Here is a 21,508-nt window from a genome sequence, read left to right on the forward strand (position 1 = left end):
TTTCTGACTTCCTCATGCCACTTTTACCATGACTCACCAGATAACAGATAGTCTAACAAGCAATTGCAGAGTTCAGTTCCATGGTGGGCTCTGGAGCTTTCTGGCCCCAGGGAAAGTTTTCCCATTCAACCTTAAGGCACATTGGGGTGCACCTTCCAGTCTGTGGGAGGAAATGAATCCAATTTGTAGCAGTGCCTTGGTTCTCACCTCCTTAGGCCATGCTTTGGTCAGCTTGCCTATGGTGATGCTGCTTCCATGGTGTGTGCTTCAGTCAGCCTTGCTTGTTTTTCTCTGTCTGAAGTCATTGCAAATTCTGCAGTTGTGCATTAGGGTTCTCATTTTCAGGACTAACATATCCATGAACATTGGGTTCTGTAGGGAGTCAGTACCAAAATGAGTTTTTCTATGAGATGTAATATCAGGTGATTTTTTCCATCTAGAATTGGGTAACAATAATTAATAAACTGTATCTAGGGCTGCTTCTGGAAGGAGAGTGGTGGTGAGCATATTCTCATGCTCTGTACATAAAAAAGGAGCCTGTGACTCCATGTCTGGATGTTATAAAACTGTAGAAAAAGTAGGCCAGAAAAGGCCAGAAGGAACCTCTGGAGGTACTCTAGTCCACATCCTTCCTCACACAAGAATAACTTCAGACTTGGGTCAGCATGCACAAGGACTTGTCCAGATGAGTTTTGACTATCTCCAGAAATGGAGATTTCACAAACTCTCACTCTCTAACCTTTTTCAATACCCAGTCACTCCCATTATGAACTTTTTTCTTTATGCCCATCCCTTGTTTCTCTTTCTGCAGCTTAGGACTATTTTCTTTTGTTTTCCTGCTGTGTACCTTAGGAAAGATTCCTGCTTTGTCTGTACTGTAATCTTCCTGGTTGGAAAGCATCTTCTCCACTAGCAACAGTTGCACATAAAAACAGTAGATTTGAGACCTTATTCTACCTTTGTTTGCTGTGGTCAAATTTTCTCTTTCATGGTAATTTTTTTGTTTTTAAAAATCCCTGCAGACTCTTACTTAATGTTCTTAATTAAAAAATGGTCTGACATATTACTGGGAGATTATATCCCTTGGATAATGTGCTAGACTATTTATTCAATATGGGAATGATGGCAAGAGAGAATATAGTAAGCCTGCACTCCATGGATAGAGGGAATATTATTTTACATTAGGCAACCCCCTCCCATGCTACATCCTGGTATAGAAACACGGTGAGCTGCAGTTACTCTTCAGGGGAACAGTTTCCTCTTGTGAAGACTTGAAAATGGACTGTGTGAAATTCAATTTGTGCTTCACCTGGCATAATTGTTTTGAATTTTTTATGATGCTCTGGTTCTTTTTTTAAAAATATGGTGGTAATATCCATTATTTTAATCTGAATTATTTGTTCACTGCTTATACAAGGGGAACTGGTACCTGTTTTCTTATTACTGAGAGTGTTCCTGACTATTGTAAACAGCAGCAAAAAATTATTTACCAGCATTGTGAATAACCTTTGTCTGTGTGAAATACTCGTGGGACTTTTTAAATTTGTTTTTGAGTACTTTGCATTTCAGAACTCTAAAAGTTAGGGAGAGGAAACTGGAAGCACTGGTGCAGTGTCTGTAGATGTGCTTCTTTATGAAAAAAAACCTGAGGATGTTATTTTAGCACAGAAAAGTTCTTTGCATTTCTGTCCCCCTCCTCCTCTTCCATGGGTCGTGTATTAAGTTTCTGCAGCTCAGTGAGAGAGAAGACAAATAACTTGAAAGTGAGTGCCAGAGGCAGCTCAAAGGACAGTAACAGTAGTGAATAACCATCTCTCATTGAATATTTAGATCTGCACAATGACATGATTGCTCTTTTCACTCATTTAAACAGATTTTTCAAAGACTGATCTATGCTGATAAACAAGAAGTTCAAGGAGATGGGCCATTTTTGGATGGAATTAATGTCACTATCAGAAGAAATTATATTTATGAGGATGCTTATGATAAACTTTCTCCTGAGAATGGTAGGTTTGCAGTTATCAGCTTGTTACAACACTTTATTGTTCTTATTATGTAGTTTCATATTTGCTTATTTGACTGCTATGCTGTAGGTGTATCAGCTCTGAGATGTGAAAGTTCTTAAAAGTTACATTTCCTTATTTTTACAGAAGTAATTCTCACCCATATTCTTTCTAATTATTGCAGTCTAAATGATCTCTTTACAACCTCTTCTTATGGTGCTTTTCTTCCCATTTGCTTGTCCAAATAATTGTAATTTGTATATTTTTCTATATAATTCATTAGATATTATCTGCTTTGGTAGTCTTGGCCAAGAAATACATATGGACTGAACAGGATTTGCTTGGTACAACGTGTCTGATAATAATGCAGGGCTCTTTTTATTGATGGCATGTTGTACTATAAATTTCACTACATCGAAATAATCACATTTGTGTGAATCTATGTGATCTTGTGCTCACAATATTTTATATAAATAAAATTTTCGAATTATTCCTTGGTCTCTCTTAATATTTTGTAGCATTTTTTTTCTTCCCCTACCTATGGTATTACCCACTTCTTCTTTTGATGACTCTTAAAACAATACCTTTTCTACAAAGTGAGCGTTTCACAAACTGAATATTCCAAAATTCAAGCCAGTAATAAGCATTTAGCTACTATTTTGCTACTAGGTCAGATTTTATTCTAGCATATATAGTTTGTGTGTGTGATTTACATGTGGTTTTATCCATACAAAACTGAAGCAGACAATTGCATTTGAGTTTGCCTCTCTCCTTTCCCTCCAGAACCTGACCTAAAAAAGCGCATTCGTGTTCACTTGCTTAATGCACACGGTCTTGATGAAGCTGGCATTGATGGTGGTGGAATTTTCAGAGAATTTCTGAATGAACTCCTCAAATCAGGATTTAACCCTAACCAGGGTTTTTTTAAGACCACCAATGAGGGGCTGCTTTACCCTAACCCTGCTGCACAGATGCTGGTTGGAGACTCGTATGCCCGACATTACTACTTCCTTGGGAGAATGCTTGGAAAGGTAAAACCTGTGGTCTGGAATACAAAGCTATAGCAGTACTGAAATGATTCAGTAATGGTTTTTTCTAATTAGGAGTGGATGGGGAAAAACAGATTTTCCCCAGACTTGAGAGAGAGTAACTTTCAGATATTGGGTATGAATATTACTACTACATTTCTGATTGATTTTAATAAATTATATATTTGGGAAGTACAGGAAATTTGTGTTATCCTGGCTGCCAGTTGAGTTAGGTAACAATAGTTAATAAATTGTATCTAGGCCTGCTTCAGGATGGTGAAGTTTACATATGTATGCTTCTGTGTATATCCTCATGCTTAAGGTAAAGTTGATTGAATTCACCAGCTCTACTCTGCATATAATGATTTTCAACCTGGAGATTTTAGGACTATGACTGCAGTTTACATTTCCATCATTTGAAATACATGAAATGAATGTCTTAAAGTTACTACTTGTATGAGGTATACCATTTTTGATAGCATTTAAAATTTGCCATCAGCATTTAAAATACTTAAGAGGCACATGCAATGACTTTTCACATATTCTCTTTGGGATTTTGTACATTTTGCATATTTCTTGAATTTTAGTCCTTGATAATTCGGTGATATGAATGTTCAAAGGCTAATACATGGTTGTTGAGCTAGATGAAAAATGGAGGGAGAAGAACAAAGACAGAAACCATTACCAACATTAATTACATTCAATTTTCTTTTATGGTCAGGTTTAATACTGAGGCTATTTCATTCTAAGCACTCGAAATAATTTTTATAAAGCTAATAACTGCAAAACAAAATTTGGAATACAAATTCCATTTCAGAAAAAAAAAGTATTAACTGCTACTTAGCTGTCTAGTACTGAAGGTATTTAAGATGTAGACGTCCCATTTAATTGCCTGCAGTATTTTGGAGGCTAAAATCTTGCTACTGCCTTTCAATGAGGTTTGATGTCTTTGTAGTATAGCTGGAAGTGGTTTCAAGGGATGTTGTTGGCAAACAGTGAATTTTTGAACCAGTGCTGTGCTTGGGAGTTGCCAGTCAAGTGATTTAGATCAAACTGCTTCTTTGTAAGCAAATACCCTGCTAATGCATCCCAGCTACTGCCATATCCAAATCTCCTAAAGAATGAAATTGCAGATTGGCCATTTCAATAAATAATCTTTGACTGTTGTTCCCACTCCTGTTGCGAGATGGATTCAGTACTAAGACAACAGTTGGTAATTATGTCTGATATTACATACCCAAGCTTCATTTTCTTTCTGCATGTGTTGATTTTTGGAGTGGGAAAGCAAATACTTGTGGTATTGTTAAGGGGGTTACTTCACCCCAAAAGTGTTCTGTGTATATCTAGGAAGGGCTCATCTGTCAGGGAAAGTTTGAAGCATTATTTAAAAAAAAAATAATAATTTTGAGTCTTCTGTTTCCTCTGTCAAAACAACACATTGCCTTCTGTAACTGAATTTCAGATATTAGCATAGAGAGAGAAGTTGAAAAATGTGTTTTATCTCACAGAGTGCTACGAGTAGAGTTTTTTGGTTTTTTTTTAAATCAGAAAATCTATTATTTAACACTTTGAAAGCATAAATTGTTTTTGTATTTGCAGTATGTGTAGATAAGGTAAGAACTGACAGTGCTACTTAATAATTACCCTTGCCCAGGTGCACAGACACCTTTTTAGTGGTGTATTTAGAGACTTGATGAATTAAACAGAAAGATAAGGCACGACCATACTATTCCAAACCTGCTGGTATTGTGATCTTGGTTAGGTGATTGAATACCCACTCATCCATTTTCAAAAATGTGCCCATTTTATGCTTTGCACAGGGCTATTTGTGAGCAATAGGGAATTATTAAAAGCCCCTTTGCAAACAAAGTAGATAAAATGCAACGGAAGCAATGAGGCATCCACAGCAATTTCTTATTTGTGGAAATCAGTGTGCAAAGAGTACTGCCATCAAAAACTCTCACGTAGGAGGCTTCAATGTTATCAGAAAACAAATACATTAAAATATAATAATTTATAGAAATTCTCTGTCTCTTGGTAACCACTTCATACTAATATCCAAATGCATTTAACTTTCAGCTCCATGAAGTTATACCTAATTCAGTTTTTCTCATCAGGAGTTTCTAACAGCTTGGCATCTTCTTTGTTAATTGGTCAGTTCAGAAGCAGAAACATCTTAAAATATAAAACATATCTTGAGAAATGGTATATCTGAAAATAGAAATAATTTTAATTCTGATTAAATTACCGACTTTGGGATATCTTTCTAGTTAATGAAGAAATGAAAATCTGTGTACAAAATGAATAGCTTGTTCATGCAGCTTTTGTAGTCACTGGATGAGCAAAAGGTCTTGTGGAAATAATACTTTGTGATCATGTAATTGCATATGTTGTCTGAAATCATCCTTTAAAAAAACCTGAAATGAGTTTGCTTAAACAGCAGCTACTCAAACACTTCCAAAGTTTACATTTCTCAACTGTCAGTGACTTTACTCTGAAATGTAAATATTACCTTGACACTGGTGCCTTTTAAGCATTTTCCTTTCTCTTCCTTATGAGTTAAAGCTCAGTTTGTTGTGCACAGTGAGTCTCCTACAGCCAGAGGGGTTGGAGGCTTGAACCTCTCAGTGTTGTTCACTGGAAGCAGAGCTGGGACTGAGAAGAGGCAAACACTGGTTAACCATTCAGGCAGAAACTGTGTCCAGGTAGAAGAACAGTGACAGAATTAAAATCTGAACTTCACCATGTTCTGACTTAAACTCAGTCTAGTACACAACCTACTTCTCCATTTCCAGTTCACACTTGCATTTATTCAGTCATGTTACTGTGACAGATGTTGTGGAAAAGGACATTATTTGCATTTGGAATTCTTTGACATCAGGCTGCTAATTGTTAGGATAATTTACTTAAATTTCATGAAGTATCTGCATTAGTTTAAGAATATGACAGGAAATCCATAGATAGATTAGTATGATAATTTTTATGGTTTCCTCTTCTTCCTTTTTTATATAAACCTGCTAGTTCTTGCATTTATTTTGTTTTACAGTGACTGTCTTTGCATGTTAAGCAGAGTGACTCTGACAGTAGAGATTTTTGTATTATACACTCAGTGCCTTTGAATTTACTGAATTCTACCTCCTCTCTTATTCCAGAATATTAAATAGCACTTGTGAGTCACACATTCATGTTGCTGAGGAACATCTATTTTTGAAATAAAATGTGAAGTCCCCTTTTCTAAACAATAGAACCTGCAGTCCTTGGAAGACACGAAGGTTTTCTGAAAAGATTTAGATTTGTTTTGCCAAGACCCAACTTCTGCCTTAAGTGATTGGGAAAGCAATATGGAGAACAAAATGTCTTTTGAGTTGTTTTTGAACTGAGTCCTTCTTTTGTGGAACCCAGTAAAGAAGTTTCATAGAGGAAGCAGCAAGGATTGAGGAAAAACTAATGTGTTAATTTTAAATTTCAGCATTATTTTGATGGTGGATACAATCTTGGTTTTGTTATTTGATCTTTAATATTTAATGGCATATGGGAGGTCAGTAATTTGCATGGACTTGTGGATATTATATTGATGAAAGCCAAAGTTGCTTATTTTCCTATGAGTTTTTGTAGTTTACTGATTTAAGATCTAACAGACTGTTCTTAGCACACATCTAAATGTTATTAAATATATATAATTGAAAAAAATAGATACATGCTAAGTCCTTGAGTAAAATGAAGCTTTAGAAGAGTAATAGTAGATCAAATACAGAATTTATTACACTACATTAGATTATTCTTCTGTCTATTAGAGAGTATGCCTTATGGTTTCTGTTTGTAACTTTGAATATTGTGCCTCTGTGGAAGGTACAATTCTGAGATGAGCAGTGTCTGTAGAATCCATTCTGCAGAAAAACTAAAGTAATTCTTAATCATTCTCGGGCCTTATCTAAGAAGTATTGATTCACGGGAGTCTTCCCACAGCAAGATCTGCATCAGATCCTAAACTCTTTAATTATAAATAAGCTGCATGTATGGAATTAAAACATTCAAGGTGATGCTTCTAATAACATATTTGAGTGCCATTCATGCACCAAAAGCTTGTGGAAAGAAAACAAAGCAAGAAAATTACAATGAGAACTGGCTTTCATATACTGGATTGTTTGGTGTCAAGCATTGCACTGCCACTCTGACTTGGAGGGTGGTGGTTTTTTCCTTCTGATTTTTAGCCTCCTATTTCAATTTTCTTATTGTTCTCTTAATTAGGCCCTCTTTGGCTTGATTTAAGTCAGTACACCCTTAATTAGTTTGTTCTGCAGCCACAATTGGTATTACTGGTACCTGGAATGGTAGGTATGGGATTGGTGATACTGATGCAAAGAGGAGGTAATTGATTAAACTCTTGGTTTTATTAATTTCAATTAGCTCTCACATGACTTTGTAGCTTCAGCAATTTACTTAAGAGCAAGTTAGCTGATGATCATTTGTTTCAGAAAATCCTGAATCATCTGATATGGAATCAAAACAGGAATTTACCATGGAAAGTAGCATGGTCCTTTAATGATGTACCTACAGTGCAGAAACACAATCCTAAGAGAGCAGAATTGGTACCTTATGGAAGCTATTTCATGATTTATGAATGCAGATGTAAACTAATTTGAATCTACTTTCTGACACAGTTCTTCAGCTTGACAATTCCTTTGTGTACTGGTGCATTTAACAAAACCAATTATCTTTTGATTACAAATAGCTATGTTAGTAGTAACCCTGTAAATATATGTCTAGTGCTAAAAGACTACTGAAATGTGGTATTTTAACTCTAAATCTTTAGGGAGGAAAAGTGTTTATTGATGGATTGTGATATTTATTGGGTCATAATGTATTTAAATTTTCTTTAATGCATATGTTAGTGATTGTTTACCGTGATAAAGTGCATAGAGGTCTCTGCAAGGAGTTCTGCATGGAAAGAATTACCTCATGTCAGTGGTCACTCCTCAATTAAAAGTTCCATTAGCAGATGATTCCTGCTTCTGGTTTGTGTACTGATTGCATTTTATTGCCTCTAAATCAGGTTCCTGGACAGGGAATAAATAAACAGTTAAGAGTGTGTGGTAATGGTATCCTGATCTTTTTTCACAGTTGGGAACACCTACATCCATTTCAATCAATTAGGTTTGGAATATTTACTGAAATTCTTAAATTGGTTTGAACTTTAGAAATTACTTGTTTCACTGCTTTTAAAATACAGATTTATCTTAGAAGCATATCCAGAGGTTAGTTAGATAGTATTAAGTGTTTCAGTATGTCAGAAGATTAAGTTTAAATAAGAAGTTTTCCTTTTATCTTCAAGTTCTTCCTAAATTATGTTTAAATTTGAGACAAGAAAAAATCTATTAAGCTTTTACTGAACTTCAGTAATGAATGATAACTATCACTTATCCAGTGCATCTACAGGTATCCACAGTGCTTTTCTCTCTCATCATTCAAAACCCCCAAATGACATTGATAGCAATTTATATCATATTTATGGCATAAGTTACAGAGATAACTGTTCCTATTAAATGAGAAAGAAAGTATCAAGCTGATGAAATTGTAATTTTCTGCACGTGCTGGCATTTCTGAAGCACTCTGTTTTAATAACAAACATTAATGTTATTAAGGGCATCCTAAATTCCTAGAATAAAAACACTAGCATGACTTTCTATTTTTAAATTAAAAATTAACTCAAGGTCATTATAGTTGATATGATCCAGTGACGTCTTTGGGAGTGGATCCTTACATTTGCCAGGTTCCTGTGTTCAGCAGTTTGGTCTGTGCTGCCACACCCCTGCCATCCATTTCAGGGATTTGTACCATCCTTTATCCCTGAGTCTTGCCACCTCAAATCTCTGAGACTTCTATAAACTTGTCCTTACTGACCTTCAAATTCACAATGAGTGGGAAATCTGAAGTAAAACCAATTTTTAAAAGGCTTTTTCTAAAAAAAAAACCAACAAAAAACCAAAAATTTTAAAATGTAATGATATTCACACTGCTGCAAGGGCTGTTAAAGCTTGCTGAAGCCTCATTACAGGCATCAAGCTGTGGAATTTTGGACTCCTGTTCTTTTAAAAGACAGAACAAAGGCAAGCAATGAATTTTCACAGTAATACAGGGAAGATAATGCACCAGATTTTCCATTACTATGGTGATACAAACGCATCTAAACATCTGCTACTGCTCAGAGGCTTGGAAACAGTGGCTTAGAGCTCCAGGGTAACAGGACACATTGCATTGGGACACACCTGGGAGGAATAATTTTATTTTACTGTATTGGCATTAGAAAGAATATATTTTGGGGTTTCCTCAATTTTAAACACATTGTTAAGCACATCTTTAAGAATTTATTTTATCTAGAGATTACTAAATGTTAGCTCTAAAAATGCTTCAAAATATGAGTACATGTTGATTTTAATTTAACATAAATTTTTAATCTTTTTTATTAGGGTTGAAAAGTCTCTGCTGCCCCCAATAGCTTTGTGAGTGTGATGAAATATTTCTAGGGTATAAATAATAAGGTAGAAGGAAGTTCTAATGGTTTTGCTATTTTTCGATCATTTTTATTAATGGTTCTGTACAGCTTTGAAGATCTATTGCACTCTGTAAGTGCTAAGTATTATTTAATAGTAACTGTTTAAAATTACTGAAATAGAAAGGGTTATGGTCTTGGAGACTGATTATGGAAATAACTGAATTTAAGTCCAGTCATTTACTGCTTTATCCCATCTTTCTATGGATATGACTTTAGCATTGTTTATGCTTTAAAATACAGTTCTAAGTTGTGAGGGATTAATGGAAAGTAGCAGCAGTGACTGATTATTTTTCTTAAGAAAGATTTTACTTGAAATAATAAATGAGAATTAGTTGTAGATCTGAAAGTGTAAGTGAAGGCACTAAAACTGCCTTATAGGGAGGGAGGTTTAATTAATTCATCTGTAAATTTGTTTATGCAATTTGTTGAACCTTATTCAGCATGTTGTAGTGCTTGTGTAACTTCTGCTGTGTATGGCTAATCTGGCTGAAATTACTCCAATAGCTTACATTTTGTCCAAATTTAAAACATGGTATGGAATCTTCTCTTTCTGAAGAGCAATTCCCCAATCTTGGGGTCATACTTGAACAATACCTTGTATTGGAGTACAATACCCTATGGAGTACTTAAATGGTGTTGTGATAGTTACATCTGTAGTCTCTATCAGGCACAATTGTTATTTTGTTGGAATAACAGAAGTCCTCCTTGTCCAGAGAGCTGTCATCCTTCTCTTTTTGTCACTATGTGCAGCTGTCCTTCAGCCCAGATCCTTCTTCCATAATGTATTACAGATATTAATTGCATGCCTCTGCTCTGAAAGGTGCTTGCTTGACGAATTGATTCTTGTTCCTCCACATCACAGATGTGTAGTGAGTGTATATTCAGTATATTTGTGTCTGAAGATCATATTTTTCATCACTTCAAATGCCCACATTGTGATCTGTGTCACCAAACTGAGTAAAGGCCAGTCCCTGTAGCAATCAGTTACTGTGGAACTGCACTGTAATCACAGGTGGCTGAGGTTATTTAAAAGAGGAACAACTTCAGACTGCATGTGAAGTGAAAACTTCCTAACCACAGGAGGCTTTCTCTTACTTTAGTTGTTTTTAATATTCTGGTGTGTTCTGCAGTCATTCTCACAATGGGGGAGATAGGTAGGTGAAGTTCCTTTCACTGAATACTACCTTTTCCACAGTGAAATAATTGCTCTTGACCTTTTAACAAGATGGTTATTTTAACCATCTCTTCAGAAAATAGAAAAGACTTGACATAATTAGAACACTGGGTTGGAGAGTACTGAAAATTATTTGTTACCGAAATAGAAATTTTTTTTTGTTTTAGTCATTTCAGAAGCTTTTAAATTACTTTTTTTTTTGATCTCTAGAGATGTCAACTTTTAACTAAGGACCTAAATTCCTAATCTACATGAGTTTGAAAGAGTGCTGGGAAATACAAGTTGGCCTTTTCACAGACATTACCTTTTGGCTACTTGGGAATGTGTCACCCTGTGAGCATCACTGTGCTTTTGGGGTTGCCCTTGATGTGAACATCGCTGCCTCTGCTTCAGACCAGCCTCTTACCCCAAGTTTGTACCTCAAATTGCCCTTCTGTCCAGCTGGAGTGTTAATATCCCAGCCTTGCAGGGAGACAGAGCTCTGCAGGATGGGTTGAGGTTGTTGGTGTTGACCCCCATGTGTGAACATTACAAGGTGGAAATCTGATGCCATCCATGGGCACCACTTGCTCCTTTCATGACTTCCCACCTGCACTCTCTGCCTTCCATGGGCCTGTGCAGTTCATGGGCTGCAGGGCAGAGCCAGTGGGGTCAGGGGCTCAGGTGGGAAAGCTGGGGATGGGAACTGTCAGAGCTCAGCATAGAAAGGCATCAGTCCCATTGGTGATTGCTGCATAATGAAAGGAAACTCCTGAAAGGGTGAGAGTATTCGAAGTTTTAAACATTCGTTTTAAAATAGACATTGGTTAAACTGGGTGAACTCGCTGGCTTTGAGCTCCTGAAGCAGTGTATGAACAGGAAGCTCTGATTTAGCCAAACAGAAGAAGACACCTCTGTCCAAGAGCAAGCCAGTTTCTGCCATCAGTGTTGTTGCTCATTGGCTGTGAGAGGAAGAAAGAGAACAAGATCTGTGTGGACAGCATGGCCATATATTGTATGAAAGGACTGTTTTAGTACACTAATGATGCAGCTTCACACTGCTGATTAATCTGGCAGAGCTGCTTTCCTCTGAGAGAGGTGGTCACCATTCCCTTGCCTGTTGCTGATCTGGGCTCCTGCCTCCTTGATGTTGATGTTGTAGAAAGCCAGTTCAGAGAGTTCAGACAGGCAAAAAACTAAGCTTAAAACAGGGTAACTTACAGCTTCCCAAGGGAGTCCAGTATGGAAAAACAAGGAAGGAGGGGAGTCTCCCTCTTGGCCTTTAGATTTAGCTTTAGAAAAATCCCCATCAGGGTGGGCTTCCATGGGCAGCTGGCAGGTTTTGCTCCTGGTGGAAACAAATTGTTCTGCAGTTCCCACCCTGTTTCAGCCATAGCTGTGAGCTGGATATTACTCTGATTTAGAAGAAACTTCAGTGTCCCTGCTGTGACCACCAGCACACACCCACCCTGCAAACCCCAAATCCAACAGCCCAAACAAAGCGCAGCACAAATAATCTGCAAGTTGTGAACCTTATTCTGGTTGTAGTGACCCTGTAGCCTCCACTGTACAACTGCTCTGCTTGCAAACAAACCCAGGGGAATCAGCAGCTGAGGGTTTTGTTGCCCTGGCAGGAATGTGTGGAATCACATTTTTAGCAAGAATAGGGAGTCTGATCAGTTGTGCTGACTGAGAAACAATTAGATGGAATCCAGAAAATAAAGTTTCAGTTATTTACTCACGTTGTTCACAGTACTTCTCAGCATCTCTGCAGTGCTGGGGCTGTAATGGTGGCCTTCACCTCTTTGAAACAAAACCAAAGTTCATCGTGACTTTATTCACCAGAGTTTTAGTGCATTTTTTATTAAACTTTATTAGGATAGCTTGACTTTCAAACTAATTAAAACACTACTGTTTGTCTTCTTTCCAAAAATACTTTATTTTGAATATTGCAATCACTTAGCTAAGAGAGGGAGTAATTAAAGATATTCTCAAGTTGCACAATTTAGTTTATTTAAAAATGCTTTATATAGTTTTTAGATGAAGTTATAAATGTTCACTTTGGAACTACCTGAAGATTAATAGTGATGCATTTGAAATGCATTATTTTTTTATTGATTCTTAATGTAGTAAATTACTGAAGTTATTTGGCAGCAAACAGAAATAGCCAGTGATGTTGTTCACATTTATTTTCCTGATAGCATCACAATTTGCATTAATTGCATTGCAGCTGCACTCACTTATATTAAAAAGCTTCTACCATAATTAATCCTTTTTATTTCAAATCATTTTGGCACAATTTCTTGCAATAAACACTCATAAAAGACAGACGCTTGAAAAATAACGTACAAGTTTCTTCAATATACCTATTGCTGTTTTCTTCCTGACAAGGAATTATTGATAGGCTTCTAGGATCAAGTGTTGCAAGTGGTGAAGACTTAAGACCAGTTTGAAAAATGCTAAGTGGATTATTTTGCATAAAAAATAGACAGGTTTTGAATTTGTGTAATTAACCTGTGTTTAGAAAATACCTTGATTTATGTCTACATTTGTATTTCAGTTGCATACATTATGGAAATTTAATTTATAATCCATTTAGCTGATGTGATCATAGTTTTTAGTGCTATCATTTATTAGTCCTTGTATATTGAATGCTCTAAAGGCTTAAACCTGCCTTGTGTAAAAAATTACACCTCTGCATTTACATTTTATGAGTCACAGATGGAATTCCATTTTAAATTCGGGTAGCTTTGATATATTTAAGGAATTACAATAGCTTTATTGTTACTAATGCAGGAACAGCAAACACTGACCTTACACATTGCAAATTAATGATTTATCCCTCTAGTTTGCTTTTAAAGTCAGCTATACAAATGAGGATTTTGACTTCTACACCTTGAATAAATCATATGGCTCTAAATATAATGCACCCTTTGGCTTTGAACTCGTTATTCTCAGGTTTTTTTTGCAAGGTCTAACTCACCTCATAGAAAAATGTTCTTTCAGAAGTTTAAGGAATTGTGCATATTATTCCTGAAGTCTTTGTTGCAATATCATTGAGTGATTAGAGCTACATCTATTAATCTTTTTTTAGTTTTGTTTTTTTTTTTTCCCTTAGTGGGATTCCTTTTCTAAGTTTGCAGCAGATTATGGAGGAATTCAGTAACACCAAAACTCTGCTCTTGGAGACTTAAAAGGGAGCAAACAATGATTTTACAGTGATGTTATGTTGGTGATGCCTTGTCTGATCAGCCTGGCATTGCTATTAAATTTCTTTAAAGATTTGGTTGTCACTGGTAGAGATGCTGATGTGGCAAACAGAGTGGACAGTGAGAAGGGCAGCATGTACCAGGAATGGGCTTTTTAAAGCAGTGGTTCTTTATTCAGAATAGCCCTGAAGGGTGCACCTCTCCTTCTTCTGAGAGCTACCATAAGTAAATTTTTCTTCCAAGCAAGCAGTTGTTACTGACTTATAAAAAACAATGCAAAGATACTTTGCATTGCATGGAAATGTGCTCATACAGTGGATGAACCTAGAATGGTATGTGAAAATTCTTGGGGATAATTTGAGGTTGCAGTCAAAAGATTTGGGTCAGGTTTGGATCATGAATTTTTTGACATCTGTAGCAGAGTCAGGCACAGACAGGATTGGACCTGTGACACAGAACTGGTCAGCTCTTGGCTTGGAAAGAAGGATATTTTGACTGTGTCATTAGAGCAGTGAGATTCACCAAAGGTGAATCTGTGTAACATGCACCAGATAGTTTTTATTAATTTAAAATGTGCTGGGTTTGCAGAGTTCCTCTAAGGGGGTGAGGGGGATGACAGTTCTACATGCAGTGATTGATATGAATGGAATAATGCTGCTTGTGATGGTGCTAATGGAAGTAGAGGTGTAAACTTCTTTTCTAAGACATTCTTGTGCAGTTGCATTGTCCTTTAGCAAACCTTGCTTTTCCTGAAAATAAATGCAGTTTGGATAAAGAGTGATGGCAGATAAGCAATGACCTTGCATTTTAAATCGCAACATAATTAATTTGTGAGATTTGGGACCTTGATATTTCACAAGAATGTTCACATTTCAAATTTTGGATGAATATTCTTAAATTTATGCAATATTTGAGCTATTTCCATGCTAGAAGAACATTCTCAGGCACCAAATTAAGACAGAATTACTCAAAAATTGAGAAACCTTCTGAATTCTTGCATGTACAAACAGTTATATCTAATGTGCTTTTAATTGCTTTATTTTTCAGGCTCTTTATGAAAATATGCTGGTGGAGCTGCCATTTGCTAGTTTTTTCCTCTCAAAATTATTAGGGACAAGTGCTGATGTTGACATCCATCATTTAGCTTCACTAGACCCAGAGATGTACAAAAATTTGCTTTTTCTAAAGAGCTATGAAGGGGATGTGGAAGAACTTGGACTCAACTTCACCGTGGTAAATAATGACCTTGGGGAAGCACAGGTAAGAATGCTTTGAATTTTTATTTTCTTTATTTTCTTTAGTTTCTTTTTTATTGTATTTTCTTTTCATCTATGACTGATGAATCTTTACTATCCCTGCTAATTAATTTTTTAATTTAAATATGATGGGAAACAACTGTTAAAGGTGCTGTAAGTCATCAGTTGGAATTGTGGTTCAATATTTGGAGTAGAGAGTAACTAACTGTGTACTTAAATAACTTTTGATTACTTAAAGGTCTGGTCTTTTAAGGAGTGAACTGCAGTGATTTTCTAACAGTCATACATATAAAGTTCTATTGCTTGAGAATGTTTCCTGAAAAAATCTGTTGTTTCTTCAATTGCACTTGTAATAGTAGCAAAATTTAGATTATGTGTAAACTACAGAAGTACTGCCTAGTTTTAGAGTTGCAGTCAGCAATAGTTAGAGAGGTTTTAAATGATACTGATAGTAAAGACCCATTATTGTGAGATAAGCCTTGCCTCATTTATCTGTAACTTACAAAGTAAGAGACCCTGAAGTTTGATCAACCTCAATTTTTTTATTAGCCCCCACCCTTTTTTTTAAGGCTTGAGATACCAGATTAGTCAGAGGGGATGAATGGTGTTCAGTGCTTCTGAAAAGCAGTTATTTAGGTCCTTAAGTCTGAATTTTTAAGCAGTTGCACCATATAATTTGATTACAGCTTATATTTGCTCTGTTGTGTCTACTGAAGATCACTCATAGTAGAAAATAAATATCACTAGAGCTCTAAAAGCCTGCCTTAGTGTGCTAATGCAGGTAACCTCCTAGGTAAAGTCTTCTGTCATGCTTCCTCTTTCAATTCAGAGGATTTAAAATTGAGGATTCCAAACTTACACTCGATTATGGCAAATAATTGGATGAAAAAAGTAGACTTGACCACACTGTGATGAGCAGCAGCATCTGAATTCAGCTCCTGTTGTGAGGCAGGAGCAGACTCCAGGAGGGGATGAGCAGTGCTCTGGCTTTGCTGCTCAGGGGGCCAGGAGTGAGCACATCTCCAGGGCAGCAGCACCAGTGAGGTGCACTGACCTGTCCTGGAAACTGGGAGTGGAATTCTCTGAGGTTCCTTTAGTTAGGGCAGGTTTGCTGGCCAAGACTTCTGCTTGAACAGTGTCAGGCTTGGATTTTATCTTACTCTACTGTCATCCATTTCCTGTCATTGTAGAAGATCCTAAAATCTGGATTGGATTAAATTTTAAAATAGTACCCTCAGATTTGGGATTCCTAAAGCACACTAAAGGGGAGAGGCAACTGTTGACTGATGTAAATAACATTTAATATTAAACAAGTATCATGTGTCATTTTCCTTCCTGGATTACACTCCCTATAGGAAAACATCTGACCTGCACTGTCTTTAGAAAAAACTTAAAAACTTGAGATAAAGATGTGATACAGATGTACCCAAAAGCACATTCTGAGTGCTCTGTGTGGCTGGTACTGAAGTGAGCACCCAGAGGTTGGGTTCTAGGGAGCAAAGCACACCAAATGGCTGTTTCCAGTATTATCTGAGATTTTTAATACTGGGGGGAAAGTCTGAGTTCTAAAACTATTTATTTAATTCTGCTTAAAGTAATAGCTTTGTTGGTCACAGCTAACACAAATCCAGTTTAGTATCTAACTAAAATGAGGGCTGTGGCTGCTATTTTCAAGACTTATGATTTGTAGTTGTTTGGCCTAACTTTAAAAGGAAGATTTAATGAATTTGTGAGTTACTGAATAACAAGATGAAATGTCAGTTAAAATAAATATTTTGATGATGGTTTGCTGGTTTTATACTTGAACATTTTACCCACAAAGTATCAGCCATCTTTTTATGAAGCTCACTGCCTGTTAGTGTAGTTCAACAGAACCCATTGATTCTTGTCACTGTCTTCTGCCTTTCAATGCAACAAGTCTCTTTTTATACTTCATTTCATTACCTTAATAAACCTCATATGGATAAATACATTTTATCTGCTGTTTGACTTGTAACCATTGCATACTAATTGCTTGTGCCAAGGTAAGGCTAATTCACTTTGGGAAAAGAGCTTAATTTGCACTCCTTAGGTTGAATGTACATTATATGTAGTTTTCAGCTAAACAACCACTTTAGTGTTTAATAAATTAGTGCCCAATAAATGCATCATAAATCTATCATTGTAAATAGCTCTGCTCATGGCAGTGTCCATCCACCAATTGTGACACAAAAGCATTATCTGCAATGAAAGACACATTCAAAAGGGGCTCTATTGCCTCTGTCACCAGTAGAAGGTACAGATTCTATTATCAGTGTATTGATTCCAATCCTGTAATGTGCTTTTAGACCCCATTAAACTATTGTCAAAGTGCATTCACCAGAAGTTGAAAAAGGTACTTAATAATTTGCACATTAGACCTGCTAATTAGGGGAGCTATGCCATCAACCTTATCTTCCAAGCCCAAATAGCTTTTGATAAAGATCTATCTAATGCAGTGATACCAGCCCACATTTCAGCTGTTGGGTCTCCTGCAGAAAATGGTGGCCAGTAGCAAAGTCTCAGAGGAGGTCAGCCTGTGGTTACAGGTCTGTATATTGATCTTGTTTTTCCTTTTATCTTGTAGATGAGATGGTTATGAAAGGTCTGTAAGAATAAGGTTAGCAAATTCAAGAAAATACCTTCTCTTTTTAGACCTTTCTCCCTCCCCTTCTTTCAGTGAGGAAAGCAAGTTTTGTGGCTGCCCAGGGCAAGAGGGAGATGCAAGCACTCATTCCTCTTCCTTCAGAAATGTTGGATGCTGTACTTAAAAAATCTGCTTGAGAATATCAGTCTCACACTGGTACTTGAGAGTACGTGGATCACAAGCTGAGTGTGATCAGAAGATTCCATAAATAAAGTGTAAAGGCACAAATCCACAGAGAAGCACTATAATAAATATTCAGTTTCTGTGAAATCCATATCATACAGAACTTGGTTTTAGGACACCTTGGGCTTTTTAAGCAGGTGTGAATGCCCTTGTTGTCACTGAAAATATGCTGACTCACCGAAGGGGAGTTCTTTGCTTTTAAATTTCTTTGGGGAAAAATTTTGAAGCCCTAAAAAGAGTTTTGAAAGTTTGCCTTGACAACCTCTTTACTAGGATGTGGTGGCTTAGAAGGATGATTTTAGAGGTTTTTCAGCAGCAAAGTAATTAAGCTGAGGCTGAGCCTTCTCAGGCAGACTCATAACACTTACAGAAAATACATTCTTAGGCATTCATATGCAATCTCCTACCTGGAACTCCTGCATGAACATCTGGTAGGCAGATGACAGGGAAAGGGAAAAGAAACTTCATCGTCTTCTTTTCAAAAGGGGGAAGAACTGTAGGGGTGATGTAAACAAAAGTGATGAGAGCCCAAGATAAAAGATTCTCATCTTGTAGGAATTCTTGATTATCTCTAAGAGCTGTATGAAATTGCACTGGAGGTTCTGTGATTCTGTGAAGAGATAAAGTGTCTTATGTCTTCATCATATGGGACTTTTCTGTCCCCTTTTGGTATTTCCCCTTCATTTTGAAGATGCACTTTGTGAGTTGGGAATCAAATTTGTCTGAACAATCTGAATACTCACCTAAAGGATATTTATGGTTTGATTGCCTTTAGTACATGCGATTTTGATTACAAACCAAGGTAAAAGGCTTTTTGTTTGTTTGTTTAAACTTAGATCTGCAGAATAGAAACAGGACACAGGGCTGTGGTTTCCTCGCGTGGCCGTCCCGGGTAACCTGGGTTATTGGCTTGCCCCATCTAGTGGCCAAGACTGGATGGATAAAATAAAAATGAAGCTGATAAAGTGTTTTTGACCTGTTGTGCTATGGCCTTTTTGAAAAGGAACTCTTCAACAATCATTCCTGACTTTAGAATTAAGTGAGAATTCTACAATAGTTCCTTTAATGCCATTAACACACTGAGTGCATCTACCTTTACTTCAGTTTTATGCTTACCAGGTGTTACTGTTTTCTGGTTTACATCCTTCTTGGCCTTTTTGGCATAATATATTTATTATTTGTGGTCTGTTATCCCTTTTGCTTTGGTCTTGGATGATACTTTGACACAACAGTGGTAAAATTAACCTCACACTGACAGACTCTGAAAATGGATAGTTGGGTCTCTGGAAAACCCCAGGAAATGCCCTTAACTGAGTGCTGTGCCTGTTCTTGTGGCAGTGCAGGGCTCTGGGGAGGAAGGGCAGCTACAGAAATGTTGCTGGATCAGAAAGTAAGATTTGCTACTTTAAAATATAAAAATGAAAGGAATAATAGGATTTAAAAAACAAAACAAAACAACTTTGTCCTGTTTTCTAAAAATAGTGGTCAGAAAGAGTTCACCTTTTTTTTTTTCTCTGCTTTGAAGGAAGAACTTTATAGGAACAGAACAGCTTTTTATTACAGAATGAATGCAGCTTTCCTGACATGCCTAGAGCACTGTGGAGCCAGTGCTCTTACAATGCAAATGTAAATTAATCTGTGTCCTGATTTCTGTTTGCTGGCCTGCAGGGAAGGTCAGACATTTTACTTCACCTAGTGCTGGGATGAACTTAAAATACAGAAGTTTTCTAGAACACCCTGCCAGTAGTTCCCTTGGGCTATTTTAGGAAGGAGGTCAGTTCAAGCATTTTTAGTGTAAATACTGAGCTCACAGAAATTGTTGTATGCACATGGAGTGATATCTATTAGTTTATTGTTGGTGTGCATATTCTTAAGAGATGCTTGATGAGTTAGAGGATACAAATATGCTTTAATGCATTTTAATATGGTATTAATTGGTGTCAGAAACCCAAGGGATTCTGCAGTTCTGCAAAACAAGTAGAGAAGGTTTGTAAGTGGGCAGATAGTGAAGTGTTAGTAATACTGAGGTCACAACACTGATCTGTTCATGTGGAACATCTCTGGTTGCTCTGATCTTGTAAAGCTAAAGAGGATGAGAATTTAAGAAGTAAGAGAAAACTTTCTGGTCTTGTTAGGCTTTGTAAAAGGTATTTTATAAGAGGAAATTAAAAGAACTGTCTTTAGTTCCATGTAAAAGTCTCTGGGAAGATGAATGAAGTTACTACCCCTTAGTAATACATCATGGATATATTTGAGGAGGAAGAAAAGAGTTGATTAAGCTCTTCAACACTGAAATAAGGGCAGTAGGTATGAACAAACTTTACCCATTGGATTTGAAGTGAAAATTAGAATGCTTCTTGTCAATAATTGGATTAATCTGATGATTAACTGTTCAGCAACAGTAGTAAAATTAGTACAGTGGATGAAACACAGAGCTCAGCAGTGCAGGAGCCCCTTCCCATCAGCTGTTTCCATTGTGGTATGGAGCATGTCCCACACTTCTATTCACACTCCATGTGGACTTTACCAGTAAAAATACCCTCAGGCCAGCCAGTGGTCCCAGGCACTGGCCTGTACCCTCTGAAAATGATCCCTGACTGTATCCCAGGCCTGGTGCTGTGATGGGTGGATCCCAGAGAGAGCCCTCCTGGCTCTTGTGGAAGGAACAAAGTAATCTGTATAGGATGTGAAATGGTGCCACCTACACTGACACCTTAATTTTACTTAATTCTTGCAGGAGTAGGGTTTAAGTACCTGCACACAGACATGGTGGAGTAGTGATGAGTTTTTTTACTGTAGGAACTAACAAAAGCCAGAAGCTTGCAGCTGAAGGATTAAAGTGGGGAAGTAAGACATATTTTTAACACCTGTTGTAATTCAGGTTATGGTAGCTTATCAAAGAAAGTGTTAGATGCAGAATCACAGGATTGCACGTCTTGAAAAATGTGCTCTAACTCATCTGTGGATTTATGGAGTTGAATACAGGAATCTCTAGACAGAATCCTCTGGCCTGTGTCATCTGGGAGGTCAGAATTCACAGATCTTAATGGTTTCTTTTGTCTTAAAGAGCTATGAATCAAGAAAAAGTCTGAATGCTCAAAAGTACTGTGAATTTTTAATCATACCATTTTGCACATTTTACTTAGTACATGAGCAGCTGCATTACTAGGTAACATGTTAGAAAAGAAGCTATTCATGTGTTTAATTCTCTGTGCTCTAAAAATGCCATTATTACCACATACTGAAGTGCACTGTTGGTTTAAATGAAGAAATTGCTGACTCCAGAGTGTTGGAAAAACCCAACATTTTTGGAAGAGTTCAGAAGGTGATGGTATTACGGTGTTTTTAGGGTTTTTTTTAATTCTTCTCTTAAGTACTCTAATAATACCTTCCAATTGGGCTGCTGCTTGACTGAATTAACCCCATGTAGTAAAGAGTAGGATATGTGAAGGCCTATA

The 21,508-nt window shown here is 36.8% G+C and overlaps 1 protein-coding gene across 1 annotated transcript in view; it reads left to right on the top strand.

The window, feature by feature from the left end:
- UBE3C (ubiquitin protein ligase E3C) overlaps positions 1-21,508 on the top strand; it is a 74,596-nt gene that overhangs the window by 42,103 nt on the left and 10,985 nt on the right. The window contains exons 17-19 of the mRNA XM_058021149.1: positions 1,874-2,006; positions 2,787-3,034; positions 14,994-15,206. Coding sequence (XP_057877132.1) covers positions 1,874-2,006; positions 2,787-3,034; positions 14,994-15,206 — 594 coding nt within the window. The remainder of the gene's footprint in view (positions 1-1,873; positions 2,007-2,786; positions 3,035-14,993; positions 15,207-21,508) is intronic.

Source organism: Melospiza georgiana, chromosome 1, assembly GCF_028018845.1.
Source record: "Melospiza georgiana isolate bMelGeo1 chromosome 1, bMelGeo1.pri, whole genome shotgun sequence".
Classification (NCBI taxonomy): Eukaryota; Metazoa; Chordata; class Aves; order Passeriformes; family Passerellidae; genus Melospiza; species Melospiza georgiana.